The following is a 14,782-nucleotide window of genomic DNA, read 5'->3' as shown; positions in this document are numbered from 1 at the left end:
GTACTTTTTCTGTAAAGCTGCCATAAATTGTTGAGCCGGATGTTTTAACTTCAAAGTATTAAAAGATGCTGAGAGTCTGACTCTTCATAGAATTAATTCTATGGTTTTAAGTATTGGATTCATTTATTCTAGGTTAGATTAGATTATCTCTAAGGTGTCTTCCAACCCCTACATTTCTTGATTTTCCCTAGGCATTTCTGTTTGCTTCTAAATGAAAATATATGTCTTGTTTTCATGAATCAAATCTTGAAGGTCCAGTATGTAAATTTGTTCATGATTTCTAATCTCACTGTAGCATACTTGTTACAAAATAACAATTTGGACTTCCTTGTGACTCATATTACCTGCCTATATAGTCATGCAAATTAGTATGTTGAATAATTAGCCTCCTAGATTAGGAACAGAGAATACTGAGTTCAAATACTTAAGCATGAAGATCATTGGGTGACTTGGTTTTTGAAATTATATTAAACTCAGCTTTGCATAAATATACCCAGCCATCCAAATTCAGGGGATGTTCTAATTCTAACATTATCTTTTTTCTCAAATGCACTCTTTTATCCAAACCAAAGAGCAGACTACAATATACAATTTAAAATCAGACAGGCCTTGACCTCCTCTTTCCTTTGCATCTTGAAAAATTTTATATTTAACCCTTAGTTTTTTCCCTGCCACATAAATCTGGATATATCATTTTTTTTTACATTGCTTAAAGGGTGCATCATTTTTCAAAACAGATATTGTTTCAAATAAAACCATTTTTCTATATATAATAATATATTATACAATAATATAATATGTAATATAATATTGTGTGTGTGTGTGTGTGTGTGTGTGTGGGTACAGTTAATATTTCGGGTTTCTTCCCGTGTAATTGTGAACATATCCCTAAAAGGGTATGTTCACAATTACACGGGAAGAAACCCGAAATATTAACTGTACACACATATATACCCATGAAAACTTACATATACATATACATATACATATATATGTGTGTTTTTCTTCTAGCCAGGTTTTCCCTATGTAACCAAGGGTTTTTGTAGCTCCAGCTCAGTAGAATCTAGTTCTAGAACCTGGCTAGAAGAAAAACACACATAAACCCTACGAAGAAGTAAGAAAATTGATACTGTACCTTTACAGGGAGGATACATAAGATATGGGTGTGGCCTACTGATGAAAGCAAATGAGCTAGAAATGGATCTATTTAGGTCTCCCACCTAGCAGTTAGAGCTTGCTAGGTGTTAGAAAGGAAAAAAGCCCAGAACCGAGTAGATGTGATTCTACTGAGCTGGAGCTACAAAAAAACCTTGGCTACGTAGGGAAAACCTGGCTAGAAGAAAAACACACACACACACACACACACACACACACACACACACACATATTATATATATATATATATATATATATATATATATATATATATATATATATATATATATATATATATATAATATGTTATATAATATGTAACATATCTATTTTTACCACATAAATTCTTCCAAACAATAATTGTAGTTTTTTCTGAGTGTGTTAATTTCACTCCATACCTTGACATAATTATTTTCATATAATTATTTTGAAATGGCATTCAATTCATATTTGTCATAGTAATGCCACAGTATTTGACTTTTTCTCAGCCTGAAACACAGTCTTCACCATCAATTCTTTGTGCTCTTCCATTGTCATGTTTTGTGAACATCTTTTTTTTCTCATTATTAATTTTAAAACCATTGAAACCATCATTCACAAATGCCCTTAGCTTGTATATTTCTGTTTTAATCTTCAACCCACTATTCTGCCATCTTGTTTTACATCTCTGTAATACAATATTGTATTATACTGTATTGTATTATAATATATAATACAAATATTTTTCAAAAATTCAAAAGCAAGAATGAATAACAGCGGCAAAAATGGACATCCTTTCCTTGTTCCTTTCTGTATTTCACAGGATTTTATCAATTCACTGTTATCTATAAAACTTGAAAATATCATCTGCCGCCTCAAAAAGCAAGGTTCTATTTAAGTTCCAGTAGTATTTAAAAAATAGTTAATTTTCCAATAAATAACTAATTACTGTCACCCCAATTTGAGGCAGGCTGAAGGCCTCTTCAGTAAATTTTGTCTTCCCTCAATTCTTTCAAAAGACAATTCCAGGTTACAATGACCTCTTTTCTCTTCTGTGTGGGACAATATAATCTTTTCTTCATACAGGATGGAATAGATAATAGTTTCCTTCTTCATGGAGAAAGAAATAAATGGGCAAAATGGAGCTTTGTGGGAATAGCTTAAGGAAGAGGGTTGGGATGCCTGGAGCTTCATGTACCTGTGGAATAGGCCCCATTCTGGACATAGGTAGTCCCCATCAATATTTACATCAATATTTAATGCATAAATATTTAAGAAATGGATTCAGGAGTTACACAGTCTAGACAATGAGGTTACCATATGGATCTGATACCCTCACTCTTATGGAGCTCCCTTCATTGGATTTAAGTATTCTAATTTTAAATACAAATGTATTGTAGTTTATTCTCTCTTGCAGTGGTCTTGGATTCTTATACAATAGTTTATCTGCAAAGTATATAATTTATTACTAACCTATAGTCACTTCTTTGTAATTAGAAAAGAACAGGATAATCATTGTACCATGTAGCATGTGCCCTATTGACTATCTAAGAGTTAAGGAACAAAGTATCCTCCTGGAAGCAGAGTTAGGAACAACTATTTAAATAGTAAAAGGAATGAAAATGGTATGGTTTTCTCCTGAGTAATCAAGGCGATTTAGACATTATTGGACTGAGCACCATTAGAATAAATTCTAGACGTTTTTCAGAAGTAATCATTTGCACATGGTCATTAGTGGCATTGGCTGTTTCATATTCAGCCTGATGCATTCAGCTGAACACACCACTTAACTTTGCTATCCAATTGATTTGGCATTAACTAAAAGTGAGCTATAGCCATAATTGCTAAATTACTTTTAGACAACCTTATTATCCAGGAAGACAAACTGTAAGTGCAACTCTGGCTCACGGTGATGCGTGATTGTTTATTGTTTCTCTGCTTCATAACTTGTCACCCTTATGCTCATTAAGTGATCATCTCTTTATTTATTTATTTATTTATTTATTTTTCGGCTTTGCATACTGGGACAATAAAGCAGATGTCCATAAAATGTACTAAATATTCTGAGTTGTGAATTGAATTGACAAAGGATGAATTAAGAAGTTCTTATTAAGTACCACAGGCGTGGGCAATCTTTTGTGTAGGAGAAAGAAATGAATGGGCCAAAAGGGAGAAATAGGCCCCAGAGCCTCAGATTGTCCTTTCGTATGTTTAGGGTTTAGAAGAACCAAGTGTTATTTGAACAGGAAGCAATATACTATGTTTGTAGAATTATGTCCATTTTATTTTCATCTACTGCAGAAGGTTGCTTTCATTTAGACTGTCAGTGGAAGTTATGCCCCCATATCAGTGTTTGCATATTTTCTAGGTATTCTTAAGAATTAAAGATTATTTTTTTAAAAGTACCATGCCTAAAGATTGTTAATATTTTTTAATAACATCTCAGTGCTCAAGTCACTGGTTTTAGGTGATTCAGAGAGCAATATTATGCATGTCTTATCAGAATTAAATCATATTAATTTCCATGGCTTACTTCTACATTTCATTTCAGTGTATAGATATAATGTCATATCAATGTATAAATGTAATGTCTCATATCTCTGGAAAAAAACTATTCTATAGTTAATCTTTTGTGACTATAGCATTCACTGAAACAGATTTGAATGAAAGAAAAAGCCAAGGAGCTACAGCTACAGCATTACCTTTTCTTGGATCTTTACACAAACTTTGTTGCTATGCTTAAACAACATTTGTTACATTATGGCATATATGTCTAGATGACAGACAAATCAGTTGAAAGCTACTTTCACTTGCATCACTTGGTTGGCGTAATAATAATAATAATAATAATAATAATAATAATAATAATAATAATAATTTTATTTCTATACCGCCCTTCTCCCGAAGGACTCAGGGCGGTGTACAGCCTATTTAAAAACAGAATAGACATCAATTTAAAATAATTTAAAAATATTAAATAAATTTGGCTTAATTTAAAACCCCAAAAATTTAAAACATCCAATTTAAAATTATGTTGCTAACCCAGCCTGGCAGAACAATAGGGTCTTGAGTGCGCAGCGAAATACCCGGAGGTCAGAAATCTTACGAATTTCCGGGGGCAGTTCATTCCACAGGGCTGGGGCTCCCACAGAGAAGGCCCTCCCCCTGGGTGTCGCCAGCCGACATGACTTGGCCAATGGCACCCTGAGGAGACCCTCTCTGTGGGAGCGGACTGGCCGGTGGGAGGCTATTGGTGGCAGAAGACGGTCTCGAAGGTACCCGGGTCCTGTGCCATGGAGCGCTTTAAAGGTGGTGACCAACACCTTGAATCGCACCCGGAAGACCACTGGGAGCCAGTGCAGCTCACACAGGAAGGGTGTCACGTGGGCGCAACGGGTTGCACCCATAACCACCCGTGCGGCCGCATTCTGGACCAGTTGGAGCCTCCGAGTGCTCTTCAAGGGGAGCCCCATGTAGAGAGCATTACAATAGTCCAACCGGGAGGTAACAAGGGCGTGAGTGATGGTGCGCAGGGCGTTCTGGTCCAGAAAGGGCTGCAACTGGCGAATCAGGTGGACCTAATAAAAGGCCCCCCTGGCCACGGCCGTCATATGCTCTTCTAAAGACAGCCGTGCGTCCAGGAAGACACCCAGATTGCGAGCCCTCTCTGTGGGGGGCAAAGATTCACCCCCAATAGTCAGCGATGGCACCTGCTGACTATATCGGGACGCCGGAAGCCACAACCACTCGGTCTTGGAAGGGTTGAGTCTGAGCCTGTTCCTCCCCATCCGCACAGCCTCCAGGCAGCGAGACATCACATCAAGGGCATCGTTGGGGTGGTCTGGGGTGGAGATGTACAGCTGAGTGTCGTCAGCGTACAGATGACACTTCACCCCAAAACCACAGATGATCTCACTCAGAGGCTTCACATAAATGTTGAACAGGAGGGACGAGAGGACCGACCCTTGCGGCACTCCCCATGCGAGATGCCTCGAGGTCGACCTCTGTCCCCTGCCAACACAAACTGCGAGCGGTCGGAGAGGAAGGAGGAGAACCACCACAGAATGGTGCCCCCTATTCCTAACGCCCTCAACCGCTGCAGCATGATACCATGGTCGATGGTATCAAAAGCCGCTTAGAGATCTAATAGGACTAGGACAGAGGAGCAACCCCTGTCCCGAGCCCTCCAGAGATCATCCACCAATGCCGTTTCTGTGCTGTACCCCTGCCTGAAGCCCGACTGGCATGGGTCCAGATAGATAGCTTCATCCAGGTATCAAGGAAGCTGTCGTGCCACCACGCTCTCAACAACCTTCGCCACAAAACGAAGGTTGGAGACCGGACGGTAGTTGGCTAATTCAGCCGGGTCCAGGGAAGGCTTCTTGAGGAGGGGCCTCACTACCACCACTTTCAAGGCGGCAGGAAAGGCACCCTTGCTCAGAGAAGCAGTTATAATCCCCTGGAGCCAGCCTCGTGTAACCTCCCGGGAGGCCAGTACCAACCAGGAGGGACACGGGTCCAATAAACACGTGGCGGCACTAATCTTACCCAGAACCCTGTCCACATCCTCGGGAGCCACAGGATCAAACTCCTCCCAGATAACATTCTCAAGACCTGCCCTCGTCTCCTCCCGTGGACTCATCCAATCGGAGTCCAAGCCATCCCGAATCCGAGCGACTTTATCGTGCAGGAATTGCACAAAATCCTCAGCACGACCCTGCAAGGGATCTTCCCGCACTCCCCCCTGAAGAAGGGAGTGGGTCACCCTAAACAGGGCGGCTGGGTGGTTCTCTGCAGATGCGATAAGAGCGGAAAAATGGTTAGATTTTGCCGCTTTTATTGCCACTAGGTAGGTCTTGATATAAGACCTCACCTGTGTCCGGTCGGAATCGGATTGACTAGTCCTCCAAATGCTCTCTAGGCGTCTTTTCCGACGCTTCATCTCTCTCAGCTCCTCAGAGAACCAAGGAGCCAATTGAGATCGGCATCGGGTCAGAGGCCGCAAAGGCACGACACGGTCCAAAGCTCCAGCGGCCGCCCTTTCCCAGGCGACCACCAGCTGGACTTTCCAGACAAGGAGATATAGTGTAACATGACAATACTCAACCTTGGCTTGTGTCTTAAAACCCATCTCAAACTAGTAATCACTTTAAGAAAAGAAGAAAAAAAAAGAAATATCTCCAATCCTTGCCTGAATCAAACTATTTTTGTTCAGTGACATAAACAGGATTTCATATAAGCTTAATAAAGACACTAAAGACTGTTGCAGTTGCTTCTTAAGTGCTGATTTCATAAAACATCAGCTATGGAGTTTTATGGTGGTTCATTGCTCAGGCAACTCAGCAATCAGTTGCTGCATGACTCACTGAAATGCTATTGTACTGGAGAAAGGAACTTCTCTAACATGGTTATACTTTGTGACTGCTGAGTAAAACTGTGTGGGAATGGTTAGGAACTGATACCACAGTGCCTTTATGTAATTGCTGCTCAAACTACATATCCTTTGTAATATGAAATAAACTATTTCGGAGATGAGCAGTCTGTAGCCTGCAGCTGTCATGCATATGCAGCCTTGGAACTTTTGCCATCTTTTGATTGAATTTCAACAGACTTGAAATTGATTTCCCTCACAGAAATTGCATTTATCGTGTTTTCCTTTGCAATGACTCTGCTTGATTTCATTGCTGAGTTGGCTGTGGAATCTCCAAGAGTGACAATTCTGATGTGTATAATCTGATGTGGCTCCAGGGTTCATGGCCACTATGGATCTGACTCAACGTATTGAAGGATTAACACACACAGGAGCTAAAGAATGGGAGGCCCGATGTTACAAGACTTCTCTTTTTTGGATGGGCAGTTCCAGTCATGGGCAGTGTTGATAGGTGGTCCAAATCAGATCCCTGATTTACTGGATGTCTCAGGGATTGATACTCTTACCTTTCTGTTTAATAAGTTATTTAATACATAAAATGGTTAGGAGAGGTTATCTTTTACCCATCAGGTACCATCAGTATTCTGATGATACTCAGCAGTATATCTCAATTCCTGGCCAACCAAATGATGCTGTCAATTTTGTGGTCCAATACCTGCAGTTGTTCAGGACTGGATAAGACCAAGTGGCTTAGCTGCATTTTTTTCTGATACCAGTAATTTTGTCTCTTTAGTTTTTTTTTTCCCCTAAGACCTTCATTGCTACCTTTCTAGATATTAGCCTACAACTAGGTTCCTCTTGGCTGCTGGTTCCGTTACTGTTGACAGTTGATCCTAACATTTATATTATTGTGTATGATAATTGTTACTTGTGTTAAGTTTATAGTGTGTTGTATTATATTTCTGTTTCTGAGCTTCTAAGAGTCAGCATGATTGAAGCAACATTAAACCAACAGAAATTTTAAAAAAAATCAAATGTGATAGAAAATAAAGGGGATTTTCTTGGATGCTAAATTATCTTCAGAATGCAACAGTCAGAACCAGGCCAATATCACATTATAAATCTTATAAGCTTCAAGCAATATCTTTCTACAAAAGGATACATGGTTTGCTTGTTTCTTGTTCACTAGATTATAAAGAATTAAGAACTCAATTCAATACACATTGGTTATTTATTTAGCATTAAGTTGAATATATGAGTTGGAGTCATGCAACTCATGACTAAATGCATTATGTTTTTCATTCATTAAGTGTTAGTGATCTACAAGTTTTGGTGGGAGTATTTGATCTTTAAAGTCATACATATGAGTCCCTATGTTTTCATATCCTGAGAAGTATCTTCCTCAGGTGAATTAGCAATAACAATAGCATTTACACTTATATACTGCTTCACAGTGTTTTATAGCCCTCTCTAAGCAGTTTACAAAGTCAGCATATTGCCCCCAGCAATCTCGGTCCTCATTTTACTGATCTTGGAAGGATGAAAGGCTGAGTCAACCTTGAGCCTGATGAGATTTGAACTGCCAAATTGCAGGCTACAGGCGGTCAGCAGAAGTAGCCTGCAGTACTGCACTCTAACCACTGTGCCACTGCGGCTCAATTAGTTTATTTGGATCACAATCTGGCAATTAATTACATGGAAAAATGGCATTCTATGTACTATCCTATTTTTAAAAGTTGGGTTGGTTTTTTAAAAAAAAACCATAAATGTTTTATTTAAATGTTCTTAATACCAATAAGAATAATTTATTTTATTGAAACAAATGTTTTCGTCTTCCCTTGGTAAGTTAAATATCTCCATAGGACTTCCTCTGTTACATATCCACACAAAACTATTGCCTCAAAATAAATTCTAATATGCTTCTGAGACATATTCTCCACTAAAATACCATCAGTATTGTTTCTGTATTTGGCTCCAGATATATAGAATTTATCATTGGTGATAAAAATATATATATATTTTTGGGGTGGCACCATATCAACATCATGAATGTTTAACTTACTTTCACAGTTCAATGAAATCTGAGGAAAAAAGCTGTTCTAGCCTTAGTTTATCATTTAATGTCCTCCCTTCAATTCCTAACAATAACTTATTGATCCAAATTTCTCATTGACAGTTGCAGTTGTAGAGGGGGGAGAGGGGGGCGCAGTTACCGCTCCTGAATTGGAGTACCTTGGACTTACTGACCAAAATATGCCAAAATTAACTAAGATTATAGTTAAGATTAACTATAATATGACAAGAGTGCTACCAAGACTAGTGAAGTAATTGCCTCTGTCTTACTAAAATACATTACAATATATGAAGGTCTCGATTGATCAAAGGCATAGAGCAGGGGTGTCAAACTCACAGCCCATGGGCTGGATGCGTCATGCGCTGGCCACACCCACCTTGATTTAGTGAAGGGGAAAAGTTGCGATATGTCACGTGATGACAACCTGTTGTCGCAGTTTGACACCCCTGGCGTAGATTATGATAAAGTTCAATACTGCATCACTGAGCACAGCTGAAGGCAACCAAGGCATAAATTAGTTAGTGATGTGCAATGTAAGAATAGTAAATGCTAAAGAGCATTAATTAACAAATGCAATAAAATAGATATGTACTGTATCTGCAAAACCAAGAGGAAGAAAAGGATAGAACAGTTCTAAATGATCTATAGAGCTAATGAATGCACAAGGGAAAGGAAGCTATAATTTAATTATGAATGAAAGGGCAAAAATATATGCCATAAAGAATGGATTGGGGTCATCTAGTTTAGGAAGCCATAGTTTGGTGATAGTGACATGTTAGAGCCCAGTAAATATGGTAATAGAACTAGGAATGGCTTTGGAGGGGAAATGTGCAATATTATGATTATTTTTTGTTTTGTTTTTTCCTTTCCCTTTGTACTTCCATTATTCAGTATTACAAAATCAGAATCTTCTGTTTAGCAGTAAACTATAAAGTCCATCTTCTGGCTTGGGCTATATATTTAGATTTATATTTTACTGAACCTTCTCCTCATTCTTTAGAGCAGGGGTGTGAAACTCGCAGCGTCACGTTGTCATGTGGCATATCATGACTTTTCCCCCCTTCGCCAAAACAGGGGTGGGGGTGTTCAGCTCATGACACATCTGGCCTGCGGGCCACGAGTTTGACATCCGTCATTCTTTAGAGGATTGCTGTATGTAAAACATAACCTTAACTTGCTTCATAGTGTTGGGCACCACAAGAATATAATTTGATGGACACAGGTTTCTCTTTAAGTTCTTTAATACATGCTTTGCCTTTATGACTAAGAAAGGACAGAAATAGTTGCTTCATTTCCTTGTGGATCTTCACAGTCCAAATAAGATGTCTGTTTTAGAGATCTACTGGGTAATTAAAAGGCAGAGTATATGGGGATTAAGTTTATGCTTTCAAAGGAATTCTGGCATATCTGCAATAGCAAGCAGAAAATTAAGATTCTATAAAAAGGGCAAGTTTAATTTAACAGGGCATTATGTTGAACCTCTGATTTATTATAAATTCATCAGCTGGAATCTCATGGATGACTAATGACTGTCAGGAAGAACTTATAAACAGCCTCTAATATTCTAACTAACAGTGTATACTAATGCATTCTTTTCATTATTTGGCTGCCACCTTGCATTTAATACAATTATGCATTAGCTTCTTGAAGCTGAAAGATATCTAAGTTGTGACATTACATTCTGAGAGTCAACAAAGTGACAAACTCCAATAAGTAAGTTATAAAGCTATATGTGCTTTCTCACGTTGAATGTCATGAAGTCAATTATCTAATTATTATATTGCCCTTGAAAATGCAGGTTACAGATTCATAGTCTGCTCTCCATTCTCCCTTCATTCATTCTGTTGGTACTCACAACATTTTATGATTGGTCTGTTGTGCATTCAACTGGTTCATTAAAAATGGCTTTAAACACTAATTACCCAAGGTTGTTGTCCATATTGCTATTAGCAACATTCTTATTTGTTGTTATTGATTGGTTGTTACTGAAAAGCAATATAGAAAATAAAAGATAGCACTTAGACTTATATACCACTTCACAGTACTTTTGCAGCCCTCTCTAAATAACACGAAAATCAGAGGTAAAATGGCTGAAATCAATATTTCAGTGTCTCCTTATTGAATAATTTGTACAGGAAATGCGGGTAGAGACTTTGCAATACTAATTGTTGAATGTACAGCACTTAAATCTTATATCCGAAATTGAATTATTGCCTATGAATTGTACAAAAATAAGCTTAAAAATAAAAGGGAAAATGATCTGAAAGGTGAATTGAATGGGCACAGATGATTAGATGTCTGTCTATTAACTTGTAAAGAGAAAAACTAAAGAAGAAATACAAACTAAGTACTATAATAGCACAGAAGACAGAATTCACAGTAACATAGTTACAAATATATTACAAATATAGAAATATGGGGAGAATGGTGAAAGATCTGGTAAGATGTTGGCTAATCATTTAAAGCCAAAGAAAGATAGAGCAATGGTTTCAATTATTGGAAGGAAGGAAAGAAAGAAAGGAGGGAGGGAGGGAAGAAAAAGAAAAGAAAGAAAAGGAGAAAGAAAGAAAGAAAGAAAGAAAGAAAGAAAGAAAGAAAGAAAGAAAGAAAGAAAGAAAGAAAGAAAGAAATCATAAACTCTGTCTCCTTCCTTACCAGGGCACAGTCTTGCAAAGGTGGCTCGTGCACAGACATTTCCCAGCTACACCTCAGAACAGAGTGAGGAGCATGAGCCACGCCTGTCCCTTTCCAGCAGCTATGGATTCAGCTACAGCTCGGACCTTGTGCAATGACACACATCTGGTGTTTGAACAGAGAGACACTCTTAACGTGGAACCTACCTGCAAGCCCTGGAAGCCATTGATCTTTCCTTGGGTGTCCCAAGAAGACAGTTGGTAGTGAAGACCGAGAAGTCTCCCACCTGATGACAGTGGAAGTGAAAGCTTGGATCACTGCTTCCTTGAGGCAGAAGTCTAAGTCTTTTATTTATTTAAATTTTATAGTTGTTTTTGTCCATGTTTTTTTAAAAGAAGAATTCCCTTGAAAATCATGGATGTATGCAGTCGATGTTTCTGCATAACCACAAACATTATGTGCTCTAAGAGGGTGGATGTCATGTTTGCAATATTAGGCTTTTGATCAACTCTGCCATCAGATCTGCTTGTCCATGACAGTAACCACTTTTATCTCCAAGGCATCAGCCTGGCTCATTCTTACATGTTACAAAACTTCAAAGGGTTTGGAAGGCTTCCTTCCAATAATTATGCACATTTTAGTCCCATTAACCTCCATGGGATTTATGCATGTCTATCTTTAGGACAATAGCCTAAAGTTTCACTTGTGAGAAGAAGCCAGTGATTCTTAATCAGATTCTCATTATTAAAATTAATACCCAAGATAGATAAATAGATAGATACTGTCAATGGGATGGCATGGTGATGCTTAGTAGCCTTTCAGAAAATAGATTGTGTCGTGTTATTAAGAGGTAATTTGCCTAGAATATTTGCCACACTGAATTTTTATGCCCAGATTCGCTCTTATCTATGTGCATTCTGAACCTAATAATCCACAGCTTTCTACTGGGAACAGTGGTTATAGATGTCAAGGAAGACCGTGTTTACAATGCACTTGTCAAAGTCTTCCTTTTGTAGATAATTTTTGGATAGTTGAATTCGTAGTCAGTATACTTTTAACCCTGTATACTGTGCAGGTAAGAATTGACATCACATTACTTGATGGCAGCCCAACATTCCATAGTTTTAGACAGCAAGATGCCTGTCTGGTAGAATAATTTCAAGAGCAGTTGTTTTTATGGAGGTCTTTTAGGCAGCAACATGGATTTTCTCTCTTCCTTATATAGCACAGGTGTCAAACTTGCAGCATCACGTCATGTGATGTATCGCAACATTTTTTCCCTTCATGGAGCTGGGGTGGGCGTGGCCTGTACATGACGCATGCGGCTGTGGGCCACCAGTTTGATACCCCTGTTATACAGCATTGATTTTGTGGTGGATTCCCTGTACTAATATCTTACTCAGTTTTACCCAGGTCATACATAGAGATCCATTTTGCACTTACATTTTATTACAGGTAGTCCTCACTTAACAACCACTGTTGGGACGGGCAAGTCTGTCACTAAGTGATGTCGCCTGTAAGCAAAGCATCATGTGACTGCAACTTGCAATTTCCTGCTAGCTTTTCCGTTGACTCTGCTTGTCAGCTGTGAAGTGAACAAATAACAATACAAAATGATTGTAGGAATGCTGTAACAGTCACAAGCCTGTGGCAAGCGTGTGTGGTCAAAGTTATTTGTTCAGTGCTGTTACTGCTTTGAATGGTCAATAAACAGGGCACTTGTTAAGTGAGGATTATCTGTAAACAATGACTTTTTAGTCCTTCCTACAGTCAGTCGCACGGAACTGGATTGTTTAAAACTGTAGAGTCTTTTATTGGCATATTTTGCCTATTTCAAATTTTTCCAATTCTATAAAACAAATGCCAATAGCAATGAGTAGAAGAAGTGAAACTATTGACGATCTGAGTAAGTTTTTCAAAACAATATTTTTGAAATCTAACATGTGTCATGGTTATACTAATTTGTCAGATTTAACTCCATTTCTTCAGGTTTTTCATCAATACAATATCATTTGTTGTCACCCATCATTGAATATTATTCCATACCAAAACCAAAATCTTGCAAACTGAGGATGTCAACATTGAAAATATTATCATTGATTATCTTTAAGCACTAAAGAAAAGGAACACAAAAAAAAGGTCTTATCCAGTTGATCTCTAAAGCAAGTCTGGCCATTTGGAATGCAAACTACTTAGAGGTGCATTTTTAACTACTTTGAATTGAATTTAGAAACAAACCAAATTAGATCAAAGAAATATTTAAACTTGAAACACATGCCTCACATAATAGTCCCCTTGCCAAAAGAATCTGGCAATGTTATTCTGCATTCCATACAATGTTTGAATGACTGGTATCACCCTTCAGGATAAAAGAGGTTCTTTCTTCATTTTTGCCTATAGTCCAATTCTAAATAGATTAAAATAAAATACAGTCACAGCCACAATGGTGGTAAATGCTCATGTGCAATTTATCTAAGGTATCAACCTTGAAGTCATTTCCATGGTAGAACAAGGCCAGAAGAACTAAAATAAAGTAAGGCTTTGTATTGGAGCACATCCAACGTATGGATCTTCTCCCCCACAGGCATATACTCAAGAATGTTATTTTTGAGGCGACCTGAATTTTTCCTAAATGTTGTGACTTGCAAATAAATTGCACAGAAAGAAATCAAGTAGGGTCCCCACCCATTTATGAGATGAACTAACCCTCACGCTGGCCATTAAAATGAGATGTATAAGAAATCAGTTGAGATGTAGGCATGGTGAAACAAAAATGAAAGCAAAAAGAGATTTTCCCATCCAGGATCTTTAATCCTCCATAAATGTTGTTAAAACAAACACATATGGTAAGCAATTGTCAGAAATTATTTCCTGCCAGCAGACTGCTCCATCGTTGAAGTTTCTGCTTTTCATTGTTTTATCAAACCAGCACAGAACGTGTTGAAAGGAAGAGAATCGAGTTTCCCATTCCACTAAAAGATCAAGTTTTATCTACCGCAGTTTGATGGAAAGAATTTTGCTTTTATTCCTTTTGTAAACAATGTGAAGGAAATGTCTACTTCAATTAAACATTTATTAATACATTACAGTGGAAGATTTTTCTTACCCAAGCTTTTCTTGCAGTCAATCCCTTGAAGGTTTATACACCTCAGTGAAGAGCTGCTGAATGAAACTAGTGGGTGATCTGATGAAATTAATCACTCTTCCCTGCACGACAGCATCTCTTCCCCTTATTTTCTTTTATCTTGCTCGCCATGTTTCCACTGACCAGACAGAACAACTTCCTCTGCAGGAGAATGATAAGCTACCTACTACAACAACTAGCAAAATTACTGTTCCTGGTTGTGCTAACACGCAACCATTCTCTTGCTATAGCTCTGGTCATCCATTTGACAATTTCAGTATGAAATCACATTCTTCTGGATTAATTAGGGTATTAGTCAGTGTCACTATATATAAATTATATTCATCCAAACAAGTTTTCTTTGAACTTAAAAGGGGGGAAAATACACAGAATGATTTCCACTGAATGATTTCAAAATGGCTAAAAATGATCTCATGTCCCAAAC

The 14,782-nt window shown here is 38.1% G+C and overlaps 1 protein-coding gene across 1 annotated transcript in view; it reads left to right on the top strand.

Moving 5' to 3' along the window:
• DOK6 (docking protein 6) overlaps positions 1–14,299 on the top strand; it is a 207,363-nt gene extending 193,064 nt beyond the window's left edge. Inside the window, exon 8 of the mRNA XM_034429378.2 lies at positions 11,238–14,299. Within this exon, the coding sequence (XP_034285269.1) occupies positions 11,238–11,371 (134 nt within the window). The 3' untranslated portion in view covers positions 11,372–14,299. The remainder of the gene's footprint in view (positions 1–11,237) is intronic.
• The last annotated feature ends 483 nt before the right edge of the window (positions 14,300–14,782 follow it).

The sequence above is a fragment of the Pantherophis guttatus genome, chromosome 3 (assembly GCF_059756535.1).
Source record: "Pantherophis guttatus breed Tessera chromosome 3, ASM5975653v1, whole genome shotgun sequence".
Taxonomy (NCBI): Eukaryota; Metazoa; Chordata; class Lepidosauria; order Squamata; family Colubridae; genus Pantherophis; species Pantherophis guttatus.
This window is presented reverse-complemented; position numbering and strand designations above follow the sequence as displayed.